General features: G+C 47.9%; 1 protein-coding gene across 7 annotated transcripts in view; it reads left to right on the plus strand.

Annotated features, from left to right (window-relative positions):
- The window catches only part of TULP4 (TUB like protein 4), a 237,767-nt gene extending 213,079 nt beyond the window's left edge, over nucleotides 1-24,688 (plus strand). For all 7 annotated transcript variants that reach the window (XM_064598283.1, XM_064598282.1, XM_064598288.1 and 4 more), the window contains 7 exons: nucleotides 727-961; nucleotides 5,227-5,371; nucleotides 8,217-8,361; nucleotides 9,604-9,697; nucleotides 12,577-12,720; nucleotides 15,369-17,869; nucleotides 20,524-24,688. In XM_064598283.1, the coding sequence (XP_064454353.1) occupies nucleotides 727-961; nucleotides 5,227-5,371; nucleotides 8,217-8,361; nucleotides 9,604-9,697; nucleotides 12,577-12,720; nucleotides 15,369-17,869; nucleotides 20,524-20,640 (3,381 nt within the window). In that variant the 3' untranslated portion in view covers nucleotides 20,641-24,688. The remainder of the gene's footprint in view (nucleotides 1-726; nucleotides 962-5,226; nucleotides 5,372-8,216; nucleotides 8,362-9,603; nucleotides 9,698-12,576; nucleotides 12,721-15,368; nucleotides 17,870-20,523) is intronic.
- The last annotated feature ends 3,245 nt before the right edge of the window (nucleotides 24,689-27,933 follow it).

The following is a 27,933-nucleotide window of genomic DNA, read 5'->3' on the forward strand; positions in this document are numbered from 1 at the left end:
TGGAGGTTGAGTGCCATGCCATCCTGATGCTCATTCTGCCTTGCTCAATCCTGACTTCCTGGCAGATGCTTCAGAAAAGTGGGAAACCTGTTCCAAGGAGTTTGAGTAGCTTGCTCCATCGCCAGTTACGGGAATGGTCAGGTTGAACCCTGTCCTGAGGATGGAGCCACTGTGCTGAGGAGGGGTGACCCCCACCTCGCACTCGCTATTGCTCGTCAGGTTTTTGGTGGTGTGTGGAACAGATCTGCCAGGGGCTGTTCAGGTGCGGGTTTTCCTCTAACCTCGGGGCCTCCGCACCTTACATTCTTGTCTGTGTTCTCTGTTCTGTATTCTCTCTCTGCTTCTAAGTGTCAGATTGACTTGTTCAGGTGATTTTTTTCTTAAAACCTCAGTTTTAGAATCTGTTGTGATGTATTTTCAAGTTGCTTTACAATCTTGGTTGTGTACCAGGGATTCTCAACCTTGGCTGCACATTAAAATCACATGGGGAGTTTTTAGAAAATACACATGCCCATCCCCCGCTCCCAGAGATTCCAATTTCATTGTTTGAGGTGGGATTCTAGCTTCGCTATTTTTTTTAAAGGTCCCAGGAGATTCTTCTGCGCACCCACAGTTGAGAATCGCTGTCCCACACCACATCGTTAACCCTCCCCGAGCTACCAGCCAGTGCTCTGTTGGAGTAATCAGTGACGTCCATACTCGTTTCTTTCCATGTCCTGCCTCTAGCCCCCAATTCCAGATCCCAACAACATGCGAGACTTTGTCAGCTACCCCTCAGCCGGCAACGAGCGTCTGCACTGCACCATGAAGCGCACAGAGGACGACCCGGAGGTGGGAGGTCCGTGTTACACCCTCTACCTGGAGTACCTGGGTGGGCTCGTGCCCATCCTCAAGGGGCGGCGCATCAGCAAGCTGCGGCCAGAGTTCGTCATCATGGACCCCCGGACGGATAGCAAATCAGGTGGGCCTCCACGCCAGAGAGACTAAGACCTCATTCTTAGGTGTGGTTGAGGAATAGTTTTCCTGACACCATGCAAAGACAGTGCCTACTTATGAAACGTGAGCCTGTGTTTTGGCTGGCATGGAACATCCTGGAAGCTGCCCTGTTTCCAAAATTGTATCGAAGTTAATGATTCCCTAAATGTACTTTCTGATGGGTTTTTAACAGCACTCCGTAAGGCTTCGTGTGACTGGGGCCGTGGATAGAGGAAACATCAGCTCTCTGTCAGGGGGAAGCTGGCCCCGGCTTCCTGGGAACAGTAGATTCCTCTTTTAGTTACTCATCAGGTATTATCAAGGGCCTTAATGTACTGTTGAGACCAGCTGATACTAACAGGGAGGTACCTCTCTGCCCTCCCAGAGCGAGTGATAGAATTAAAATTCTCAGACCTTCGGCCTACTCCTCAGCCTCCTGCTAGAATCTTACTTCTGCTCCTCACTAATCCACTGTGAGCTGCTTTTTAGCTGATTACCGAGGAAAATTCCTTGCTCATCCATGAAGATTTTGGCATGATGACTCACTCTACCCTTCTAAGAACTCTGTCCTGTACTGATCTTCGGTACTCACTTGGCGTGCCCTGGGTGCTCGCTGCATGCTCGTTTCTGCCATCCTAGAGTGGGAGCCTCCAGAGTAAAGGGACTTGGCTGTTTCTCTTTGCACCGTGGATGCTTGTCCAGTGTCCTAAGCTAGTGACTGCTGAGGCCTGCGTGCCCCCCCAGCAGTATCGGCCAGCTCCCATGTGCTACTGCCCACCCCCCCCACCCCCCGTGAAATCCTGCTCGTCACCGGCCTCCTGTGCTGGCCACCTGTCAGTCGGGCTGCTGGAGTCCTGCGGGGCCCGTGGTGGTTGTTGGGCCCGGCTCCGTCTGAGGCCTGGACGGAGGGAACGACCTCCTCTCTTCACCCCAGGGCCTGGCACACGCCTGACCTCGAAAAGGATTTGTGTCACGGGAGCCTACCGCTCTCCACTCCCCCGCTCCTGCTGTCTTTCCGGCCTGGCGTGCTCGCTCACTCGGCTCACTCCGTGCCGCTCCCCCACCTCTGTCTGGTCTGCGTTGTTGGTTCGGTGACCATGGCGGCATTCTGCTGTCAGGGTCACCGTGTAAAACTGAAGGCAGTAAAACTGTGCTTTAACATGTTGGATATTAGTCCATTTGTTTGTCTTTTGAGTCATGCAATGAGCTAGTACCAAAAGCAGGGACAGTGAGCAGAACTGCAGGCTGGTAGGGAGGTGGGTAGAACGGAGGGAGAGAGAAGATTGAGAAGGAAGGCAGGCAAAGCAAGGAGAACAGGAGGGCGCAGTGGGCACTGACCTCGAAGGGGAGGGAGAAGAGCCGCTGCTGATCAGTGCTGCCCAAGGGCACGTGGGGCATGGCAGTCTTCTCATGGACGGAGGTCATTGTGTCTGAGGCTCCCCACCATGTGTACAAGTTCATAAAACCTCTCCTCAGATTGCATGTTGAAGGGAACGGACGTGAAGAGCTTGCTTTTGTCCCAAGTGCGTAAATTCCGCACTAAAAACAGGACAGAAGACGCAGGTGGGGCTGCCGAGGGGCACTGAGGCCTCGACCTCCCAAACCCCGTGCTGGCTGGGGGCTTCTGCTCCTGCTTACTGTTCGCATCCAGCTCACAGCAAACGCGGGTGGACTCGACTGCTAGCAGTCCTCTGGGGAATAAGATGTCTTATTTTTGTAATTAAAAGAATCAGAACATTATAAAGCAAAGCAGATGCACAGTATGTATTCAGTGCTCCCTTTGTCCACGATCGTTGGGTCTCTCGTGGCCGTGGGGCAATGTCCGGGTGTCTCTGCTTCCAGGGGGTTCAGAAACCTCTTTTGGGTGACAAGACAACACTCGAAAAGTTCAGTAAGAATGTCAAGATTTTAATACCTCAAGATAGACGCAGAAGCTGTGTTACAAGGCAGAACATGAGTAATTGCCAAGCGGGTGGTATACAGACGCGGTTCAGAGCAGGAGCGCTGACTTCTGACTTCGGGGAGCCGGGAACTTCTCGTGAGCTGATTAACTCTTCGAAGCCTGCACATCCGTGCTTCTCAGAATGTGGTCCCGGGGCCACCTCCCTGCAGATCCCCTGGGGTATTTATCTAAATACAGGCTGCCAGGCCTGCCCTTTAGCCTCATTCGTGGGTCTGGGGCGAGGCCTCCACGTGTGCACCTGCCGCTGCCCGGCTGGCAGTTGGGCTTCGAAGCCTGTGACCCACTGTCGTAAGTGTTCTCCATGCAGCTGAACAGACATACGCCTCAGGATGTGTATGTTTATAATTGAGAGCATACATGAGAGCATATTTTTTAAAGCAAAAATCCACCAATTTTTAAAAGGCATCTTTAGTCAGAACTTACTGTGGGTGGAGTTGTGTGTGTCCCCCTAGAAATTCCTACGCTGAAGCCCTTACCTCCTGTGTTACTGTATTTGGAGATAGGGCTTTTAGGGAGTGATTTGGGTGAAATGAGGCTGTCAGGGTAGAGTCTTAACCCAGTCGGATTAGTGGCCGTGCAAGAAAAGAGGGAGGGCTCTGTCTCTCCACATGTACACACACATGCTAAGGCAAGACCCAGCGAGCACACAGCAAGAGGGTGGCCGACTGCAGGCCGGGAAGAGCGTCCTCACCAGAACATGATCACACCTGCACCCTGATTCCAGACTTCAGCCTCCAGAATGGAGACAGAAATTTCTGTTGTCCAAAAGCCGCCCAATCTGTGGCGTAGTGTTAGAGCATGAGTCAAGGACAACAACAAATGGCATGACATACAGCAACTGTGAAAAATCCTGGATGAGCAGGCAGATCAGGAGCTGAGTGGACAGCACGTTACTGCATTTCCTCAGGCCGGTGAGCTGGCTTCGTGTTCACGAGCACACAGAAACTTCCTGTGCAAATTACATGCTTGCGTGACTCATGGCCAAGCGTCTTTGGACTAAGTGACTCCTCAAGTAATGTAAAGCACTGCTCAGGGCATGTGAAGTAAGCGTTTTTATTTGATCAAACGCAGGTGCACACCACCCCGGCTTGCTGTCCTCATGGGTCGTGCCTTCTGATGGGGAAGTCGTTTAAGAAGAGGGTGACGTGGGTCTCAGACAGCCTGCTTCCAGGGAGTGTGGCGAGCTGTTTCTGCCTCCAGGGCCCTCAGACAGGTCCCTGTTCACAGATGTCCCTTCCATATGTTCAGAAACACTAGAGATGAGTTTATCTTAGCAAATTCATCCTTTCAAATGTAAATCGCCCTTTTGAATGATGAAGTCCCCTCAAATTCCATAAATGATTTCATTGCCGTTGGACAATTGGGCTTTTTTATAACCTGGTGAGATTCTTGGAGCCTTGAGGGAATGAGGCTTTTATCAGCAAAACAAAGTGATTCTGCAGATGGGCTACCTACAGTGAGGGCAGAGCAGGGTTCGGGGAGTGAAGGGATGTGGGGGGTGGGAGGAAGGCAGTAAAGGAGAAGGGATTTCAAGGAAGGTGTCAGACATGACCTTCATCCGCTGTGCAGTTTCGTGATGGCCCAACCTCTGTGTGCACCGTCTTCTGCCGTAGGACCTCTGACCTTCTGCCCAGTGACCAATGGTGAAGCTCGAGCGGCTTCTGTACAAACACCCCCAGCAGAGCCCAGGGCTGCCACGGACAGGCCTCCTGCACAGGCCTGCCTTCCAGCCACCTCTCAGAGCAGGCCAGCGTAAACGTCTGGGAGTCCCTGCAGTGGACCTGACCTTGTCAGGTTTCTAGTCCAGAGCAGGCCTGGAACCAGCAGGGGCCTTGGCAGGCCCCAGGTCAGAAACAGGATCTTGTGGGGGGTCCGTGAGTCAGCAAGCCCCTTGCTCAGCCTGGGTCCCCCAGTTGCCTGCAAACCTGTATGAACCCAGATGGATGGTTGTGCTGGGAGGTTCCCGCTTTTTGCGCAGTAAACACTGCCTGTCTCTCTCTCCTGGTCTCCCTCAGTGCCGTCCAAGAGCAGACTATTTTGTACATTCCAGAGACACTGAAATTCTATGCCCACTCCGATAATAGAAGTTATTGCCTCCTTTTGCTTAGAAAATTGTTACAGCATAAAAACGTAAAAGGGAAACCATGCTCTGGTCCTTTCTCTTTCAACCTCTGAACTTAAAATGCTGGCCTATAGAGTCAGTCTGTCCTGTAGTTTCCAGGGCTAATGATCCTCATTAGGGTCTTACTGATAGCACTTTCCAGAGTCTGCTGGTTGTGTCTCACCAGATGAAATCTACGGAAACAGCTTGATTTCCTCCATGCTGGACAGCTGCAACTGCTCGGACTCCAGTGACGTGGAACTGAGTGACGACTGGGCTGCCAAGAAATCCCCCAAAATCTCCCGTGCTAGCAAGTCACCCAAACTCCCAAGGTAAGCTCACTCCCCAGGGCTGGTCGTCCTTGTTTGTGTCTGCAGCAGAACCTCACTGAAGCCGACACCAGAAGAGCCCCGCAAGAGGACTTCCCTGCCTTTCATCAGGAAGGTCTGCCAGCAATAATTAGAGCTTTCCTTTCTTCTCCCCTTTGGGTAGACAAATCCACCCATGGGAAGTTTGCTAAGTCCTCAGAACTCAGGGTTAGTACTGACAATGGGCAGCATGGGGTGGCAGAAGCTCCCTGGCCCACTTGGTGGTTCTTGCAGTCCAGAAAAGTAAGGAGAAGGGTTTACGATGAGTGTAACATAATGCATTGAACAGAATGCCCAGTTTAAATACCTTCTAACGCTGTAATTGGAAATAAATCATAAACTAAAAAAATCTCACATGCCAAAGGTTTGTCCTAAAGAGTGGCAAAAAGCTAAGAGTAGATAGAAGGGCCTTTGTGTCCTAGGTGAGAGTCCCCACTGATCCTGGCTCCACTCCCAAAGGCCGTATGACCTCGGGGTATAACCTTGAATGAACCCGTGACCCAGATGCCAGTGTCCTTATCTGTAGAAGGTAAAGGGTGGGCCAGATCTTGACTAAGCTGTCTTTAGCTCTAAAATTCTGTGATGCTGTGCAAAATTAAGATATAATTTATGTACAGATACATATCTGCCCAGATCTCAAAGACATAATTTCCTGCACAGTTGATAAAGCAGAATATTTACCACCCAGTTGAAGGTAACATTTCCATCCTCCTGAAAAGTTCCTCGTGTCCCTTCTCCAGAGGAATCACTGTTCTGACTTCCGTCACCGCAGAGGAGTTTGACTTGTTCTTGAATTTCATATGAATGGCATCAAACAGTATATACTCCTTTTTTATTTGACTTTTTTTTTGCTCAACATAATGACTGAGATTCATTCGTGTGGGGTGTATCAGTGGTTTTTCTTTTTTGCTCTGTGGTTTCCATTGGAATGGATATACTACAATGTGTTTATTCCTTTTACCAATTGATTGATCTTTGGTAGTTTCCCGTTCGGGGCTATTACAAATCAAACCATTGTAGACATTCTTATACAAGACTTTTTATGGACACCTGCACTCATTAATCTCGGGTATACACTTAGGAGGGGAGTTGCTGGGTCCTGGCGCACGTTTATCGGAAACTGCCAATAAACGTATTCCACCCAGTATTCCAGGGTGCCCGTGCTGTTCTGAGGTCCCTCCAGCGGCGTGTGAGGCTTCTGTTCTCGCCCACGGTTGCAGTGTCATTGTTAGAAGATACTCTTTATCCATTCTGGTGGGCATGTCGTGGCATCAGCGTGTCTAGTGATTGTTGCTGCTAACCAGTTTTTCATATGCTTAGTGGCCATTTGGAGCTCTTCTTTTGTGAAGTGTCTGTTAAGTCTTTTGCCCGTTTTTTATTGAGTTGTTTTTCTTTCATCAAGTTTTAAGAGTCTTTATGTATTCTAGCTATGAGTCTTTGGCAGAGATCTGGAGTGCCACGTATGTGGTGGCCTAACGCAATATGAATTTCTTCTTTTATGATTAGTGCTTTTTGTGTCCTGTTTAGGAAATCTTTGTCTACCCTTAGGTCATAAAGACATTCTTTTGTTCTTTCCAGAAACTTTGTAGTTTTAGCTTTCATACTTGAATCTCAGATTCATTTTTGTGCATGGTGTGAGTTTTTCCCATGTAGATAACCAGTTGCTCAAGCAATTTGATTGATTGATTTTTTTCATCTTTATTCTAAGCTTGTTAAAATCTCAAATAAAATTATGAACTTTCCTACACTTCTACAGTGTTTCAGCTTTTCCCATTAATTAAGGGAGAACATTTAACACATAAGCAACCAAATCTTGCACCTGTAAATGTCCTTTTAAAGTTCCTGGATGTGGCAGTCTCTGCAGCTGGTCCTCATTCCTTCTGTCTTTCCCTGTGTTGGATCCTCTTGTGTGCCACAGCCGGACTAATTGTCCTCGTACAGAGTTTTCACCAGCTCGGGCCCCCTGTCCACCCAAACTTTGGGAGCCCTCGCTATCGTATCAAGCTTTCAATCAGTATCTGTGAGGCTCAGGGCTTTCCTCTTCATGGACTGCCATTGACCTTACCAGCACTCTCTGGGGGGTAGACCGGCATTAACACATGTGTCCTTGTGTTACAAACAGAACTGAAGACCAGAGATCGAATGTAGGATCAGAAGGCAGCAGGAAAACTGTAGACCCACAGATTTGATTTAAATATGATCGCTGGTGAAAGGCTAGATAAATCTGTTGAAATCCTAACATTGTAGTAGGAATTGTAAAATCACTGTGGCCTTAAGGTGAAAAATGGCTCTTCCCACCTGCTAGTTTCCCACATGCAGAAGGCGTGTGGATGTTTCTAAACTTAACTATTAGTCCATAGAAAGTGAACCACATTTAATTCTCTGAGGTTCCTTACAAATGAATCACTTTGTCTAATCTCACCATATTTTTTTAAGATTTTATTTATTTAATTGAGAGGGGGAGTGGGAGAGGGAGAAGCAGGCTCCCCGCGGAGCAGGGAGCCTGATGTGAAACTCAATCCCAGGACCCAGGGATCATGACCTGAGCTGAAGGCAGACGCTTAACGACTGAGCCACCCAGATGCCCCTGATCTTACCATATTTTTAAATATATATTACTCGATATGCAATTCTGTTCTTCTTTTTTCATATTCACAAGGCAAGAGCAGACGGGAGAGGCTTGGGTAAAGAGGCCTGGCCCCTGGGAACGTGGCACCCCTGGTGGCCACCAGAGCGCGAAGGCGAGGGCCACGGCAGTGGGAGCCTCTCCCACATGTGGGGTCTGACCCTCCTGGCCTTGTCTCCACAGGATCAACATTGAGGCCCGGAAGTCTCCCAAGCTGTCCCGGGCTGCTCAGGAGATGTCCAGGTCTCCCCGGTTGCCGATGCGCAAGCCCTCCATTGGCTCGCCCAGTCTGACGCGAAGAGAGTTTCCCTTTGAAGACATCACTCAGGTAGCACCTGGGGTCCAGGGCTGGCCCATGTTTCTGATGCTCCCCTGTGCGTCTTCCCTCCTCAGTGTGTGCCTGACGGGGACTGAGTCCTGGGCACATCACCCCTGCACTTGCCACCCCAGTCTCCGTGCCTGTCCCTGCCGTTCCAGACACGGGGCATGGAGAACCAGAGCCCTGTTTGCCTTCCTCACCACCCCTGCCCTCAGGGAGGCCCCAGGACCTCCATATCCCCCAGGACCTCCATCCCACCTCAGACACCCCCCTGTTGCCACATGAGTCTTTTCACAGCTTGAGACCTGTCTACACTTCTCCCCTCTGCTCCCTCAAGCCACATGTGGACTTTTGGTGTCCACAGGAGCCAGGCCCTGGTGGCAGCCCCACAATCTGGCGCTGCCTGTCTCTCTCTCCTGGTCCCCCTCAGTGCCGTCCAAGTGCCACAGACTCACTGTTGACTGGCCTCCTTCTGTGTTTGTGCCTTTGTTGCGTCTGGGTCACCAGGGTCGCCTGCCCCGACCCCCGCCTTTTTGCTTCCAGATAGAACTCATCACGAAGGATTCCTTCCCCGGCTCAGCCACAGCAATCCCAAAGCATCTTGTTTGTAACTCCCTTATCACATTCCTCAGTGACTTCCTTGTCTGCAAATAATTGTAAGCCTGTATCCTCCATGGGGTTATAAGCTCTTTGAGGAAGCCGCATTTTATTCATCTTTATTATTGCTGTTCACACACATATACACACGTGGCTTAAGCATACTGATCATTTTTTAAAAATTTTTTTAGTTGAATGAGGAAACAGATAATTGGGTCGTTTGGGGACATCCTGGCATCAGTGCAGCTGGTGTTTCCAGGAGGAATATCGAGGATAAAAATGGATTCAGAGCTAGGTATACCCTCTCTAGGTCAGTGACTATAGGGAAAGGAGAGGGAAAGAAAAGCGTGCGCAGAGCACCTCTGTGGCCTTTTTAACCTACGCACGTGTGGACACACTGGGACACATCTGCCCCTTACCCCCCGCCTGCAAATCTCAGCTCGGTGAGCCACCGTTCAGAAACACGTGCCTGACATGTTCTCGTTAGCTTCTGGTCTTAAAAAGGGTAGAATGATAGAGAGAATGAGTATTTCCAGCAGTGCCCACCTGTGACCTTTTTAAGCAAAAATGTTAACATTCTTAGTTCCTAAGTGATCAATAGAAAATACGAAAATAGATGGTGATTTTTTTTTTCCCTTTTTTTTTTCCCCACAGCACAACTATCTTGCTCAGGTCACGTCTAATATCTGGGGAACCAAGTTTAAGATTGTGGGCTTGGCTGCTTTCCTGCCAACCAACCTCGGTGCAGGTAAAAACCATGTCCTCTTCTCTGCCCGTTCTCTGAGACTAGAAAGACAATTCTGAGTCTGCCCGAAACTGAAACTAAAAAGACAATTCAAATGAGCTCTTACGGCACCAGAAGATTAGCATGTACTTTATTTACCTCTAAACTTTGATTCTATCCACTGTGATTTTACAAAAATTAGAATTATTACTCAAATTGGTTTTTTGCCGGCAGTGCCTTCATTTTTTTTGTATAAGTCCTGATTTATGAAAAGACAGAACCAGCTACAATCTTCTAACAGAGATTTGACAGGTTTCTGGTTATTGTGATTTCTGGCCTTTCACTGTGGGCAGGTTTTGGTACCAGTATATTTAGGTTCTTGAGTCAGAAGAAAATTGAGGTTCAGAAAGGGTTAAAGACTGCAAGAAGCTGACTGTTAGTACAGTTCCATGTGGTAAATCCTTATGGATTTCACCTAGAAGTCCCAGATAAATACCCTCTCCGTGCGAAGTTTGAGACACTGAAGAAAACAAAACCAAGGGAGTAAAAGCTGGGCTAGTACCCGGCATTTGCATTTTTTCGGTACTCCTGCTCGAGTGAGTAGTAGTAATGTCTCATGTTTACTTGGGGACAGTGAAGGAATGAAATGACAGAAGGTCCTTTTCAAAGCAGCTTCATGCCAGTAGGCACATCCCTGGGTGGGCTGCGGACACGTGCTCTCCCCTCAGCCTTGCTGGATTGCCTCATCATTTGGCACACACACCTCTCTGGAAGGCTGGGCTTGCCTGTGGGTGGTGGTCCCATCTTGAACATCTCTGCGTAACCTACTAAAAATGGTTCTTGAAAAATTCTGAATCTGCCTATTGGAGTTGTTTAAGACACGGTTAGATCCTTTCAATTAAATTAGTTTTGCAAAGCAGATGTTAAAAAGACGTATGCCATGTATCCATCTTAAGAGACTTATTAAATTGTGCTGCATTCGGATTTTTCATTTTGAGGTTTCTCAGCTCAAAGAAAAAGAGGAATACAAGTAAAATATAAAACTGACTTAGAAAATAAGAATAGGCTGTTCCTGCACTTAATGCAAAGAAATCTCTTATAATATTTTCAGCAACCTGGAGAGGCTCTGATGACCACGAAAGCGTGTTCTTCAGTAATGCAGCCGTGTGTGGCTGATGCGCATGGGGATTCTAGTAGCTACAGTATGGGTATCATGTTACCCCATATGCATGAGCTGAGAACTGAGCCATCTGCCCACAGTACACACTGAAAAGAGGAATGGAGTCTTAATGCATCTTTTCCTTCTGGATGTTGAATAGATCCACACCTAAGTCAACAAGGACCTTGAGATGGGAGAACCTGTAGGTGCCCTCAAGTACATGGTGCTCCAGTGTGAGGAATTCAAGTGCCCAGGAGAAAAGCTTTCTGTAGGACTGTAGTGAAATCATTGTCCTAATCATGGGCTGTTTTTTAAAAAGAGCATTTTAGCTATTACTATTCATTTGTCAAGCTAAGAGAATTTTCCACTTGATCCTATCTCTTGGATTCTAGATGTGTAAGTTACATGTGGCACCCTATTAATCTTTGGCACTCTAATGGATTTTAAAAGTGAGTATTGTTGGATGTATTTTACATTGGATAATTTGTTTCCTTCAGTTAGAATTATCTGACCCATGAAATTTTATTTTTGATTTTTTGCTTTCTCAATTTAAAAAATATGGAATAAATTCCAAATTCAAAAGATTTGAGGCGGTATACAGTAAAACTCTCTCTCATCTTCACCTCTGGCCACCTAGTTTTTCCCCCCCCGGCGGCAACTGATGTTATTTTTTTAATCCCTCCTGAGATTTTAAATTTTATTTCTTTTATCAGTCTGAACAACAAAGAATAGCACTTTAATGCATTAATTTTTAAGCTGTAGAGAACTGTCCCGAATTTTTAAGCCAAAGTTCATATTCTCTTTTGTGGGCAAGAGAGACGAACACACAAATAAGGCCTGTGTCTTATTGGAAAAGTCGCCTTAGCCCACACCAGCCCAAGCGCCAGCCTTACAGAGGCATTTCATCAGAGCAGGCCTCCTGGGCCACGGGAGTTCGAGCTGGTCAGCCACCGGGCGCTAGCGGGGACAGCTGTGGAGACACAGCTGGGCCTAACAAAAAATGAGAATAACAGTAATAATTTGAGAACTTCTACTTACCTCAGGAAAGAGCATTAAACAAAAGAAAGTTGATCCTGATTTTAACCTATCGTGAAACCTAAATTCAGATTCATTGTTCTTAACCAATTTTGTTTCCTCCAAATATTTGAGTCGTCATCCAGGCATTGTCTTAAATGTCCCTGTTGATCAAATATAAAACCTTAGCATGTAAAGAAATGATGTGGAAGTTCCCTAAATCTCTGTCCTGATCATGAAGTTGAAAGTCAGGAAGACAAGAATCCAGTCCTGAGTAAGGGCAGTGTTCTCTTCCAACCTGACCCATGTCACCCCTGTGTCCTGGGTTGCCTGAGATCCCCCTGAGCTTGGCACTCTGCTTATCACAACTGTTTTTACTAAATTAAAATTCTGATCGCAAATGAGGCTTTTAAAAAATATATTTATCCTATCCCAGTTCATTCCAGAAAAGCATTTACGTCTAGGACAGGTTTTTGACGTTTGAAATGTGTGGTTCTGTAGACAGACCACTTGGCAAAGTGATTACGCTAGATGGAGAAGTTGCCGTTAGGGAAGCATGGCTGGGGTGGCCAGTGGTGTGCGGGAGGGAGACAAAGGCCCTCTGTCCCACTCTCCCCTGCCTTCTGATGGCAGGGACACCGCAGCCCCATTTCTCTTCCCGTGACCTTGCTGGTGCCTTGGCTGTCCTCGTGCACGTCTCTGTTTACAGTGCTTTCCTCCTCCCCTCCAGTAATCTATAAAACCAGCCTCCTGCATCTCCAGCCGCGGCAGATGACCATCTATCTCCCAGAGGTTCGGAAGATTTCCATGGACTATGTTAATTTACCTGTCTTCAACCCAAATGTTTTCAGTGAAGACGAGGATGATTTACCAGGTGTGTTCTTAGGAGGTCATGACGGGGGCAGAGCAGTAACTAATGGAGGATCACAATATGTCAGTCCGTGCCCACCGCCTTGGTTTGGAAAAGCTATAACTTCCTCAGCTGGTGGGTGTGGTGGCACATCACAGGAGAAAGGTCCTACTGTCACTGGTTTGGGGAGGAGGGGAGCTACCAGAGCAAGGACGATGAAGGTGACCATGGCACCTCAGGTCCACAGGGCATTCTACCATCTTATTTTATCTTCACAGTAGTCCTTAGTCATGTGCCCAGCTAGAGAAGTTAACAAGACTGTTGAGAACTCCACAAAATCAGAACTGACACTGGCTCTCGTTGGCTGTAGGCTAGCCCTCATCCTTTCAGCCCTGCTTAGAGAGCAGCATCACCCCCATGGTCCTGTGGCGCCCACAGAGCCCAGTGTCTCAAACCCACCCCGTCTCCAGGACAGAAAGCCTTCACATTCACACATCTCTTTCCCAGTGTGCAACGCACATCTCAGTGTACAGAAGCCTGGTCTGAGTTAAAGGTGAATTCCGACACAAGCTTTTAAAATCCCAGTTTCCAAATTTTCAAATATCTGTAGCATCTTAAATTAAGTGTTTTCTAGGGGGAGGAGATCCTATTTTGATTAACAGAGTAGAATGATTTTTAAGTAGTCTGCCAGTTATTTCCATGTAACTGTTCTCAAAAATATCTACCTGTAATTTTATAAATATGAAGACTCCTCTACTTAGAACCAAGCAGGGTTCTGAATGTCTCTGGTTTCTGAGCCAGAGGAGTCCAAATGGGCCACTGACTTCTGTATCTGGTGGTTCTAGAACAGAGGGGGCTATGGTCCGCACCGTGGGACAGGGACGGACACGCAGGCCAGCTCAGGCTCTGAACTTGGGGGGGGTTGTTTACCTTCTCTTAGCCCAGTTACTTACCTTCTTCACAGGTTTTTACCTGCAAAATCATTTGCACAGTACTTTCTGACAGTAGCCGTTTTTGGTTTTCCGATGGTCATAGCAGGTGGTGTAGACTGTCGAGTCCTAATGGGCAAGGTTTTGCAACCACGTAAACCCGCAGTTTGGCAAAGCCTCACACGCTTGAGCTTTAGAAAGCACATCCCCTGCAATTTCAGAATCGTGGATCTAGAAGTATCTTTTAACACTTTCCGAATAACGCCCACCCTGTGCTCCTGGAATGTGACTAATAGAGCTCCCCCCTAAGGCTCAGCCCTTGCTGCAGCTATTCCTGTCTGGGCTTCCCAGTCCGAGGGGGGAGCATTTTGTCTCAGGGCTTTCACTTAATGCTGGTGACAGAGAGGCTCTTCTCTTTAGCAGGGAAGACACCTGCCCTCAGTACTTAATGCAGATGACTGAACATCTGGAGGAGGGATCGGAACAAGAATAATAAGAAACTTGAGATGGGACCCAGATTCACGCAGCCACGAGATAGTTACGTCTCACTAGAGGGCCCCAGGGAAGAGGGAGTCTGACTGGAACCAAGGGTGGGCTTAACTTTTTTTTTTTTTTAATATTTATTTATTTGAGAGAGAGAGCATGAGTAGGGAGCGGCTGAGGGAGAGGGAGAAGCAGGCTCTCTGCTGAGCAGGGAGACTGATGCGGGGCTCGATCCCAGGACCCTGGGATCATGACCTGAGCCGACAGCAGATGCTTAATCAACTGAGCCCCCCAGGGGCCCCGGGCTTAACTTTTGATGAACTAGCTAGCTGCCTTCATTCTGTAGTTCTAGTAAAAGGTCAGACAGCCTTTACAATTAGCTAGTTAAATCCTGTGTCCTGCTCATATACTAGTTGCCACATAGCACTTACAGGCCCAAATAAGCAAACTTGCCAGTGCTCGATGGTACTTTAGACAGGCAGTATAACACATGGTTCTGAGCACCTGCCTGTGGTGTGGAGATCATTGCTCACATTCATGCTTCATTAAATTCCCTCTTTGTACAATAGGATATAGTTTTACAGAGGTACAGTACTGTACCTTACATACTGTTTGAAATGCTGAAAAGCAGATAAATGTTAGGAAGTGATCCTTCCCTAATAATGCTTATTTGCTGGAAGATTCTTTTCATTGGTATCTCCACTACATTTTACATGGTTCTATTTACAGTCTTAATTTACGTACAAGTTTCAATACACATCTGCTACATAACACTTCCCATATTAACCAATCCATAATTGTGGATAAACCTACTCAGGACCCTAGGCATTATGAGTGCTCAGTGGAGTGTCATGCTATATACCATAGTTCTCTTCTTGCATAAAAGAGTGGGCCGTTTTATGAATTCATGGTAAAAAAGCATCTTTAAACAGTTAAGTATTAAAAAATAAAAATAAATAAAAATTAAAAAAAAACAACAACATTAAGTTATGAGCCATGGTACCATTTAGGTACCAAATTCGGAAGGTTCGAAAGTATATTCATTGAAAAGCTTTGCCTGTGTCCTTCCAGAAACCTTAGAGGGACTGTGTATAACTTGTGTGAAAGGTCTAGCTTCCCCAAGCAAACTCATCTCCATCTACAGCAATTGCATTTTGTAGCAAAAGGACTAGATGAATTGATTAGTCGCTGTATCACTTATTCTGACCCAGTTTCACGGCCTTGTTCTGGAAGCAGTTCATTTTCCTCTTTTCCTTCCAGTGACGGGAGCTTCTGGTGTGCCCGAGAACAACCCGCCGTGCACAGTGAACATCCCTATCGCACCCATCCACAGCTCGGCCCAGGCTATGTCCCCCACTCAGAGCATAGGCTTGGTGCAGTCCCTGCTGGCCAACCAGAATGTGCAGCTGGACGTCCTGACCAATCAGACCACGGCAGTGGGGACATCGGAGCAGGGAAGCGACAGTGCCACCCAGTACCCCGTCTCCAACCGCTACTCCAACCCCGGACAGGTGATCTTCGGAGGTGTGGAGATGGGCCGCATCATCCCGAACCCTGCTCAGCTGTCCCTGCCGCCGCCCGCGCAGGGGGCGATCCAGCTGTCGGTGGTGGACCACGGAGACCGGGACCATGACCACCTGCAGAAGTCGGCCAAGGCCCTGCGGCCGGTGCCGCAGCTGGCTGCCGAAGGGGACGCAGTGGTGTTCAGTGCCCCACAGGAGGTCCAGGTGGCGAAGATGAACCCCCCACCCCCCTACCCGGGAACCATCCCTGCTGCCCCCACCACGGCAGCGCCGCCGCCCCCGCTGCCGCCCCCGCAGCCCCCGGTGGACACGTGCCTGAAGAAGGGCGATTTCTCGCTGTACTCCACAGCGGCACATTACCAGACGCCCCTGGGCTACGAGAGGATCACCACCTTTGACAGCAGCGGCAACGTGGAGGAGGTGTGCCGGCCTCGGACGCGGATGCTCTGCTCCCAGAACACCTACACCCTCCCCGGTCCGGGCAGTTCGGCCACGCTGAGGCTCACCGCCACCGAGAAGAAGGTCCCCCAGCCCTGCACCAGTGCGACCCTGAACCGCCTGACGGTCCCACGCTACTCCATCCCGACAGGAGACCCACCCCCGTACCCCGAAATCGCCGGCCCGCTTGTGCCCGCACGGGGCGCGGCCCAGAGGCCCGACAGTCTCATCCACGCCACGCTGCGCAGGAACAACCGCGAGGTGGCGCTCAAGGCGGCGCAGCTGGCCGAGCCCCCGCGGGCCCCGCCGCAGCACCCGCCCAAGCCCAAGGGCGCGGCGCAGTTCCCGGCGCAGTTCCCGGCGCGGTCGCCGCCAGCCGTGTACACCTGCAGCCAGTGCAGCGGCGGGGGCACGGGGGGGCGGCCCGAGCCGGGCGCCGGGGGGGCGCACGCCGCCAGCTCCTCCCCCCTGACCTCGCAGTCGTCCTACAGCCTCCTGAGCCCGCCCGACGGCGCCCGCGAGCGCGCCGACTACGTGAACTCGGCCTTCACCGAGGACGAGGCGCTGGCCCAGCACTGTCAGCTGGAGAAGCCCCTGAGGCACCCCGCGCTGCCCGAAGCTGCTGTGGCCATCAAACGGCCACCCCCTTACCAGTGGGACCCCGTGCTGGGGGAGGACATCTGGGTTCCTCAGGAAAGGACAGCACAGACTGCAGTGCCCACCCCCCTGAAACTGCCCCCTCTTACAGTAGGTCAGAGCCAGCACCTGGACGTGTCCCGAGTGTCCTTCGTCTCCCCGAAGTCTCCGGCCAGTCCTACTGCCACTTTCCAAACAGGCTATGGGATGGGGATGCCGTATCCAGGAAGCTATAACACACCCCCTTTGCCGGGAGTGCAGACTCCCTGCTCCCCAAAAGATGCCCTGTCCCCTGCACCATTTGCACCGCAGGAGTCAGCAGTGGTTCTGCAGCCTGCCTACCCACCCAGCCTCTCGTACTGCACCCTGCCCCCCATGTATCCGGGAAGCAGCACCTGCTCGAGTTTACAGCTGCCGCCCATCGCCTTGCACCCCTGGGGTTCCTACAGCCCTTGCCCGCCCATGCAAAGCCCCCAGGGCACTCTCCCCCCCAAGGCTCACCTGGTGGTAGAGAAGCCCCTCGTGTCCCCACCACCCACCGACCTCCAAAGCCACTTGGGTACAGAGGTGATGGTAGAGACCACAGACAACTTCCAAGAAGTCCTCTCCCTGACGGAGAGCCCAGTCCCCCAGCGGACAGAGAAGTTCGGCAAGAAGAACCGGAAGCGCCTGGACAGCCGAGCAGAGGAAGGAAATGTTCAGGCCATCACGGAGGGCAAAGTGAAGAAGGAGGCACGGACTTTGAGTGACTTTAATTCCCTGATCTCCAGCCCCCGCCTGGGGAGAGAGAAGAAGAAAGTGAAGAGTCAGAAAGACCAACTGAAGTCAAAGAAATTGAACAAGACGAATGAGTTCCAGGACAGCTCGGAGAGCGAGCCCGAGCTGTTCATCAGCGGGGACGAGCTGATGAACCAGAGCCAGGGCAGCAAGAAGGGCTGGAAGAGCAAGCGGAGCCTGAGGACGGCCAGTGAGCTGGAAGAGTTCAAGTGCCGGAAAGCCAGCGAGAAGGAGGATGGGCGGCTGGGCAGCCAGGGCTTCGTGTATGTCATGGCCAACAAGCAGCCTCTGTGGAACGAAGCCACCCAGGTGTACCAGCTGGACTTCGGGGGGCGGGTGACCCAGGAATCGGCCAAGAACTTCCAGATTGAGCTGGAGGGGCGGCAGGTAAGCAAGCTTGTCCCGGGGCATGGCCAGAATTGCTGCGTTCTGGTCTTGACTGGTCCGGGGGTCGGAGGGGGGGTGGGGGTGGGGGAGGTAAAAACCTGGTGAAGGCTATCCGTGCTTTGGCCTGCCAGGAGCCAAATGAGAAATACGGAGAACAACTGCTGTCTCTTAAGTGGGGCCGGTCGTGGTTGTACTTTATGGTGTGCCCATTGCTCGCTTTTATTTACTTATCATCAGAGCAACACAGGTACTGATTTTTCAAAGTCAGATGATTCTGCGAGATCCAGGAGGAGAACTAGCAGGCCCCTCCCTGCCCAGCCCCCGGCCCGCTCCCAAACCCAGCTCTGGTTCTTCTGGTATTTGACACTGTATTTGTAAAGAGCGTGTTCCCACTTCTGTTTATTGATTTTTCAGTTTTTCACATCATGCATTGACTTCTTCCTGAGGAATAGGACAGTTAATTTTTTTCACCCCCACTGCCATACATACACACATGTGAACTTCCCCCTTTTCCTACTTTACGTAGTCATTGGTTATCTCATTATGCCAATATATATGATTTATAGCTGAGCCACAGGTTATGGCTTAATTATATTTCCTTTTTTATTGTCTAGTCTTTCTTTCCCTGGACATAATAATTAGCCAGTGTTTGTTTGCTTATTTCTGTGTATTTATGACTAAGTCATTCCCTGATTCTCTGGCGTGATGTAAATCCTCTCTCCGTACATTACACGTTGGGTGATTTGTCAGTTCTTCCTGCTACAGCCTGAAAGGGTAGCTCCAGTCCCGCTGCGTAGCTGTCGTTCTGGGAACACACCTCTTCACCTCGCATATTTAAACCTCATTTTCATTAATTCACTCAACAAACATTTACTGAGCACCTGCTGTATACCTGGCGATCCTCTGAGCCAGGAGTTGGCAAACGGTGGCCCACAGACCGTCCGACCTGCTGCCTCTTTCTATAAATAACGTTTTATTGGAACACAGCCATGCGCATCCACTTAAATATTGGCTAAGGCTGCTTTTGTCCTACAACGGGTTTAGAGTTGTGGCAAAGACCTTGTGAGCTACAAAGCCTAAAACATTTATCATCAGCCCTTCACAGAGTTTGCCAGCCTTGCTCCAAGCGCTGAAACTAGAGCCTTGAGGAAAATAGAGAAAGTCCCTGTCCCTGTCTTCCATTTTTGGTAGAAAGACCATAAACAAATAAATATATATACATCATGTTATGTGGTAATATAATGTGGTCACAGTAAGTACTGAAACGACAAAGGAAGGCAAGCTCGAGAGAATGAGCACCAGGGGAGGGAGGTGGACTGCGTTTTATCCCTCTCTGAGCAGTGACATTTGACCATGACAAATGATATGTCTCTTAACCCTTTATTAGCCTATAGATTCTTCCTTATACTTTTTCGTTCTCCTTTCTGTTTCCTTGGTGAAGAAACCACTTTATTTGACCTGTGGAGCTTTCCACGCTCTGAATTTTTGCTCATTATCTTCCCATTGCTCTTTTTTTTTTTTAAAGATTTTATTTATTTATTTGAGAGAGAGAGAAACAGCATGACAGGGGAGAGGGTCAGAGGGAGAAGCAGGCTCCCCGATGAGCAGGGAGCCCGATGTGGGACTCGATCCCTGGACTCTGGGATCATGACCTGAGCCTAAGGCAGTCGCTTAACCAACTGAGCCACCCAGGAGCTCCCCCCACTGCATGTTTAACATGTTCCCTCCCCCTCTTTATTTCTGACAAACTCATAGTGAGATCAAGAAACTTGATCAGGGTGCCCCGCTGCCGCCGAACCACCTGCCTGCCCGCCCGCCCCCGGCCCATTCAGCGCGTCAGTAGGCAAGAGTTTGGTGGTGGGTGCAAAGCCTGTGGCCGTTCCGCGGCCTCCTTCTCCTCCCCTTACCCCTCACCCCCATCCCATACCCCGTTCTCCATCCCAGCTCCGTCACCCTGCCGCCCCCCCCACATTCAGGGCAAGAATGCCCTGCCCAGAACAACCTAGCAGCTCCTAGATGGCTTTGGTCATGATCCAGCGGTCGCCTACTCCCAGCACCACCTCCAGCCCCTGCGCTTCGAGCTCTCATTTGGAAGACAGTGAATCAGCAGCGTTACTTTGCTGCAAATGTGAAGAATCAGATACCTTTAGTGGTTCCAATGCTCACTTGCAGAGAGATCATTTCATTGGACAACATACACAAATATAAAAAGGAAAAAGGTGAAAATTTGTTGCTAAGGAGATGTGAGTTTTATTAATGACCAGTTAGCCAGCAGCAGACAGCTGTCCCACCAGAGTTGAGGGTTATTTGAATTGTTTCTGCATCACCTCTGCTGCATAGTAGAGCAATTACTGATTAGGGCACCTGGTCAGAGAACGGGATAAAAGTGTTGCCGGTAGCAAAAAACATAGTTTCACCGTGAATGGTATTCCTATTTTGCCCTTTGGAGGGAGTCTGATCTAAACAAATAAATTTTGTTTGTTTGTTAAAAAAAAAAAAAAAAAAAACCCTTGATCAGAGTCACCTTGGTCGGCAAACCTGTCTCCTGGGCTGGGCTGTCCCCTTGCCTCAGGAGCCACACAGACATGGTTGTGTTTCCCACCTTGTATTCTTTTCATGTCTTCGCTTCTCTGCCCTCTCCACCCCCACCCCAGGTGATGCAGTTTGGAAGGATTGATGGCAACGCGTACATTCTGGACTTCCAGTACCCCTTCTCAGCTGTGCAGGCCTTCGCCGTTGCCCTGGCCAACGTGACTCAGCGCCTGAAGTGAAAAGACTGGTATGGGGCGGAAAGAGAGGCAAAGGAACCTTTTCAGAGAGGTCTCCTCAGCGCTGCTCAAGGAGCCGCCCGGGGCCCCAGGTGCCCGGGGACCAGAAGACAAGAGCAAAACTGGAAGACTCTGTCAGGCCCAGGAGAGGGGACTGACCTTTAATTGTTGTCATTTGTTTGGGCTTTTATAATCCTTTATTGTTTCTCTTTCTTCTTTCTTTAAACAAAAAGAGAATGCAGAAGAGTGGTATTTGGAAGCAAAGGGTGCGAGGCACCTGGTGTTCCTTTAGGAAACACAGTTGCTGTGGTAATGTCCTCCTGTGTTTGCTTCTGTCAGCTGCCAAGACAAGGGGCCCTCAGAAGGAAGGTAGGCTGCCTTCCCACCTGCTGTTCTTTTAGACTAGGGAGTGTGCATTATCTCCATTCTCCACACATCTAGCTTTATTACTCCTTATCATAACCACTAGCGTGAAAACAAAAAACTCTTTAAAAAGACAACCAAAAGTCCTGAAGGTACAGGTTCTTGTAGGGGGACATTGAATTCACACACGTCCTGTTACTTCCCCAGAGTGACGGATTGATGGAGGGTGTCCCGGCAGGTGCGCGGGGTTTGACTCGTGGAAGCGGGCTGTGTGCAGGGCTGTTCTTACCAGCTAGAAATACAGTTTGCTCGTGCTGACACGGGAGGAAGGCACGCCTGCACATGGACGCGTGGGGGATGTACGTGGTGGGACTTGAGTAGTACAGGGGCTCTGCTCCTCTCTGGAGGCTGTCCGCGTTGAAGACCCCACCAGTTTTAGATCGTGTCAGAATTCCATCGGTTCAGTGAGGCTTGCCTTCGGGAGAGGGGGAGAGACGAAATGGAGCGGTCCTGGTGTGTGGTGGGTAGCGACCTGGTCACCCAGCGCCTTGGGCAGTCACTAGGTACTGGCCTGCTGAAAAGCAACCTTTGCCCCCTCCCCCTTCTGTGGCAGAAGTCATTCTCCTTCCCAATAGATAAGTGTACCACACTTTCTAAAAATGCTGAGGACACTGATCTGAAAGCACGCCTTTCTTCTTCTCAGCCGCATTAAAATTCAGTTGACTAGAGATGTTTCCTAATAGTTTAGAAATGTAACAAAATTGTAAGCATTTGCCAGGGTATTAAAAGATAGAGCTATAGTCATCTCTTTGAAAAAAGTCCCACAGTTGTATCTAGGAGAAAAAAAAGTTCCTTATTAACTGTACAGACTGTTGGATAAACCACTGGGAACACATTAGTAAAATTATAGTACTTAAGACAGCTGGTTAATTACCAAAAAGAAAAAAACCCGGAAATCCCCTGAGATTATTTTTCCCCTCCATCTCCTCCTTAGGGGACACTTTGGGCAGGGTCAGCCCTGATAGCAAAACCCAGTTCACTGTTGGCAGTTACTCAAACCTGTGATGTTTTTGGGCGGGAGCACAGGAACTGTGTACTGGCAGAGATGCCTCAATCTGGATTTTGTTTGGAGCAGACAAATGAAAGACACTAGAAAAGTCTTTTGAAAGTATGTGTTTTCACATTCCTTGTTTTGGTTTAAAAACTAGAAAAGAAACTGGCCCATTCCTTCCCCACAGCAAGACGACATCACTCACCATTCTCTCCAAACCCTGAAGAAACACAGATGAAGACATCTCCCACCTAACATCCAAGTTTTCCATCTTATATTTTAAAATACTGAACCTGATTCTTTGTGGGTAAATTCTTTGAGAAAGAATTTAGCAATGTATTCAGAATTATATAATTCTTTTGTAGGAGTTTCTGTAGCTTGGTAAGATGTTTCAGTGCTTATTATTAGTTGTGCAATAATGGTTATGGCCTATTTCTAAAATAATTTAAATGCAGTTCCCCTGTTTTGTTGTCCAAGAGATTATTTATCTTGCTTTAATAGTGTTCTTAGGAATTATTTTGTTACTATGTACTGGTGAGCTATGCCCATTTTATTTATTTAGAAAAATAGTGTGTTTGTAATGAGTTATTTGGTAGTAGCATACTTTGCTGCGAGAAATAAAGAGGATATGATAGAAGGTTTTTTTGCTGGACAATTTGTAACTTTTCTAATTGGGAAAAAATTCCCATTAGTCCTTTAAAGGTAATTTTTTTTTTTTTTTACATTCTTTGGTATTGATTATATACAAAGAAGTCGATTTCTTTGAGCTGACATATCCTAAAATAATATTGCCCCCTCTTTTGAACATTTTATTTTTAATTAAAAATAAAAGGTGCTACGAAATGAAAAGAGGAATGAGAGCAGCAAAGGAAGGCCTTATTGTCAGTAAGTAGTGTCCACCTTCCAGATTCTCAGATTGGTTCTTAAGATACAAAGACCATGAAAAAATACATTTTAGAACTTTTCTTACTAAGAGCAAATATAGGGAGAAATCCTTGGAATAAAAACTGCAGATATATTTGTGAAGAGAAAGTGAGTATTTGTAGCAAATAACTGAACTTTCTCAATTCTGGGCTCACTCCCCAAAAGGCAGGCCTTTTCCACACGTGAAGGCAGAGGCCTGGTCCAGGGAGGTTTGCAGACCTGAGGGACAGCAGGTGCCCAGCTCCGTACTCTGGCCCAAAGGAGGAAACGAGCTCATGCAGCTCATACTTCCAGGTCTGCAGCGCTCGTGACGTGGTGTCTTTGAAGTTGACGGTGATGGTTCCACTTATTTTAAAAATTGTTTTCGTTCAGTCTCCATTTATTAAATACTGCTAAAGTCAGTACTTTAAACAGCAGAATTCTACATGCTTCATGTTTATTAATAGCAACTTGTGAATATTAAGATACCTCATGGAACCTCTGCATTTAAAACCATCAGCCCAGTCAACTCCATAAAGAATCCATGCCTTGTCGAGGGAAGCAGTGTATTAACAAACATAAAAACCAATTTTAAATTTGTTTCAACTCTAACCTCATCAAACCAAAGGCACAGATTTGTGTACAGTATATCCACTGAATGTATATCCTAAAAAAAATTGGTGCCAAGGAAGCAGGAAAATGCCGAGGCTCTGATGGCCACATAAGTCAGGGTTTTGCCGGTTAGTCTTTTCCCCCCGTGTCCATCGCTCCCCAGTTGAGTGTCCAGTGAGGCCATGCAAAAACATGTATGTTCATCTTGTAATCCTCTCAATCCTGGGGGCAAGCCTGCTCTGCCACGAAGTTGGAGGGTGACCTTGGGCTTCCATTTGTGCATCTGTAAAATGAAAGGGACAACCTGGCCTGGACAAAATTCTCAACTCCTGTCCAGCTCTAACAGCCTGAGGCTCAAAATGTGACCGGGTCCTCATTCCACTGTACAAACTTGGAAGGTATGTTTCAAAATCATTGCCTTTTTATAGAGAAGTATTTCTTTTCCGGCATTAATGATCTATCTCGTGAATGTAAGCCCATGCATTTAAAATAACCTTTAGCAGGTTCACCTCTAGAAACAAATGCTTTTGGAATGGTGTCTGTTCTCCTAAAATCACACAAAAGCACCAGTTTCAGCGGGAGCCTCCCCATGCGTGTGCTCTGCTCGGTGGACGCCCTGGAGAACAGCCCTAAAATAAGTCACCATATGCCCCCACAAACCATAGAGTGGTTTGAAAAAAGAACCAAGGAGTCTATGCCCAGGCTGGTTGGAATTCTTGAGTGTGTTCTGCAGTGTTCACTATCTGCAAGTTGAAAAGATTTTTTGAAAGGAACCCGTCGTGTCCCTGTGTGGGCCATCCATCCCTTGGCCAAGTCCATAGTTGTGAACAAAGTGAGTTGAGACAAAATGTGTCAAAACTGTTCTTTGAGTTCCTGGGATTTTGTCATGGCACACAACTCAGATCTCGCCACCATCTGTATTCCCTTAGCTCCGGCTGATGGAAACTCTGAAGGGTTGTGGCTTATTTTGTTTTCATTTATTTGGCTTTGTGCAATTTCCTTGTAACTTGTACCAATATTTTCTGTTTACAAGTTCTTTTAAAAGGGAGGGGTAGGGTTCTAAGATCTCATTGTTTGTTGTAGATAAATTTTTTTTCGTGTTGTAGAAAAGCATGGGTTATGCGTTTGACTGAAAAAGGCACTGTATTATTTACCAAAGGGGTATTGTTTTTGCATTTGTTTATAAATGCGTTATTTTGGTACTGTAAATTTGGACGTAATTTCTGAGTTTATTACTGCTGGCATTTTCTTTTTCTTTTCTTTCTTTTTTTTTTTAAACTGTAAGTGCACGATGCAGGTGCACAGGTCCCAGACCAAACCAGACCACCAGCATGTTCTTATCCAAACCTTGGGAATAGCACACTGCTGTGTGCGCCTCAGTCCCACCCGTGTTGCTTTGTTTTTCAGTTCCAGCATCCTGCTTTGTTTTACTTTCCAAGCAAGATGTATTGAGATTCCCACTTGCATTCTAACAAGCTCACCCTTATTTGCCTCTCTTCTCATGTATTTTGTGTATTAGATTGTGTGGGAGGTATTCTAGAAGGCATTAATGGTTTGCATTCAAAATGACGTGGTTTGTCCAAATTATTTTCTGTCTTTATTATTGAGATGGATTAATCTCCTTATTTTTTTCTTGATGATTTGAAGTTGTAAAAGTTGTCCAGCTATTGCTTAATAAAATTTTGCAGATCAAAAAAAAAAAATTACTTGTGTGCCGAATTGAGGTGTGGGTCTTGAGTCCTCTGAGAAAGCATTACCGCTCTCCATTGGCATGACCCACCATCCTCCCAGTTGTCCCTTCGAGCCCTGGGTTACTGCCAGTGCTGTCTGGACACCTTGGGATTCTTACCCTCATTACTGTTTTTGAGAGGTCAGGGTTGTGCTGTCTTTTTGATGAGTTTGTTTTGTTTTTCTTGTTTTCTAAAGAGGACCAGTTCAGGATCCATCTGGCCTAGCACCTACGAGATCAAAGATGCTAGATACACTGACACCTTCTTTGTTACTTCGTAGGAAACAATAAAACCAGGTTTTGAGCAACTCCGCTCTCAGTGCTAATATAACTGTGAATTGTTGTTCTTCCTGATGAGTCTTCGTGCACGTCCTTGCTCTGATCTAGAGTTCCCTCTGACCTCTCTCTGAGGGAGGCAGGGACTCGGAGGCCATAGGATGCTCATTTGTAAACACTTTAGTTCACGTGCACATTTACACAGCTACCCTTTTGGTTTTCTCAGAGATGAGAGTAGATGCGATCGCTCAGACTTCAGAAGACAACCCAAACCATTGTCACCTCTCATGCATTAAGTTTTAAAACAATCACAGGACTACAGACTTGCGATTTAAATAGTAGTAGTCCTACAACACTAAATGACCTGAACTATGTCTAAGAATCAAAACATATTTCGTTGTATTATGAAAGGTTGTGAACTTCAAGTTAATATTCATTCTGTCTCCATTACTTAAACCAGGTAGCAAGGAGACCTGGCCAAAAACAAACTCCTTCTTTCCCTCCCCTCACAAAAGCAAGGGACCCAGACCGTGACATCCATGCTGTAGCTGGGTCTGTGCTAAGGACCCACGTGTAGGATTGCCTTCTCCAGCAGCCCCAGGTCCGCTTTGGGGCCATTCGGTGTGAGTCAGTGTTTCCAGAGTGATTTATTTCTAAAGCTCTGGTAAGAAAATGTAGTAAGTCCCTTCAACTTATTTTGAAAAGGAGTCATTCTATGTTTATCCTTGCATTCAGTGTTCTTTTCCTGGCATCGTTAACAGAATAGGGGATTGGCTCAGTTCTCCTCCCCTAGCCCCAAAAATTCGTTGCGGAGAACTGACTGCTTCATGGAGGTTGCATCCCACTGCTCCAAGAATGCACAGCTAAATCTCTAAATTCCACTGTAAAGTAGATGTCTTTTGCCTTCCTTTCAGAAGAAAACGGAAGCGTTAAAAGGCTGAAATGACTTCTGGATTCCATAGAAAAAACCAATTATGAAATAGAATCCACGATTTCTGGGTCACTTTAATGAACAGACCTAGTTTATGCCCAGCTTCCACCCTGGTGTTTTGTGATAATTTGCCTGTAATGAGTTATGAGCTATTGCAGTTTTCTGCAAAAACAGGCAGCGTAGGTGGGCTGCCCTCACCCATCAGGCGGTGAGCTCATCCTCCCACCAGCTGAGAGTGGATGCTCATTTTTGAGCCGTCAGTAAGTGGCACATGCAGCTCTAGGCCTCTGTCACTTACGGGGGTGGGGCGGGTAGGGGGGCATCACAAAGGGGCAGGTCTATGTGGATTTGTTCTTCTGCCTGTCTTAGAAACATTCTGCTCAGTGCACTGTTTCGTATCCGAAACCGCCATCCACATGAAGGACAGGGTTGTTTCTTAAAGTTCTGTTAGACTGATAGCTTTGAATAATAGAGGGTGCCGCAGTGTAGAAGCAGGACTCCAGCAGGAAACTGGATGTCAGGTGTAAAAATACTTCTGCCTCATCGCTTCTGTTTCCTCTTTCTGGATCTCCTGCTTTCAGGTCCCCTCGCTCTGCAAGGAGTGGGTTCTCTGTGCTTTAGGGGATGTCCGAGCCACCCCCCTCGACTCATGGGAGCCTTCAGTGCAGCTTCAAGACTTGTTCCTCGTTTAATGAATTTATTAAACCTTAGCCACCTCTCAGGATGCTGTCCAAATACTTTTCAAAGCACTTTTTAGCATATGAAATACATTCTTTTTCCCAAAGTGATTGGAATCAGCCATTCAGATATCCCATTTGCCATTTAGCTTCTGCGCTATTCTGGACCCTTTCTCAGTGCAGTGGTTCTGCAGCATTTTCAGTGCATGCAAGCCTGCAGCCCCTCATCCCCAGACAAGATGGGGGGAGCTTGGACGATAAAAGCTGGCCCCATAGCAAGACCTCAAACTACTACTGAGGTTGCCTTCTCAGTCGTGCTGGCCACTTCCACCACGAGGATGTGGAGAGAACCCCGCCCTTTCTCTTTCCACTTTTCTCCAAAATAGAGGATGGCCAGTGCTGACTCCATTCCCCATCGTGTGCAGGGAACCAAGGGTCACCGTGTCTCCTTTAGGTTTGGCCTCCAATTCATTCAAATGGTCTGTGATTTCTCCTTTCTCACAAATTAACTCAGCGTTTTCTGCCTCCCCAGGTGTCATCTTGAGGGTCTTCTCTGAACCACCTATCAAAATCTAACACTTCACCCAGTAGGGGGTACAGTCCCTGTCATTAAAAGGAGAAATCCTTCATCTCTGTTCTTTTCATGTCTAGTATCATGGAACCAAGACTCTACCAGTATTATATTTTCTTTCCCCAGCTAAAAGGCAAGCAGCCCAGACATCACGGTACTTGAGATACAAACATGCGATGGACT

This window comes from Mirounga angustirostris, unplaced genomic scaffold (genome assembly GCF_029215605.1).
Source record: "Mirounga angustirostris isolate CCGP_5_RB_7025 unplaced genomic scaffold, mMirAng1.0.hap1 SCAF_8, whole genome shotgun sequence".
Taxonomy (NCBI): Eukaryota; Metazoa; Chordata; class Mammalia; order Carnivora; family Phocidae; genus Mirounga; species Mirounga angustirostris.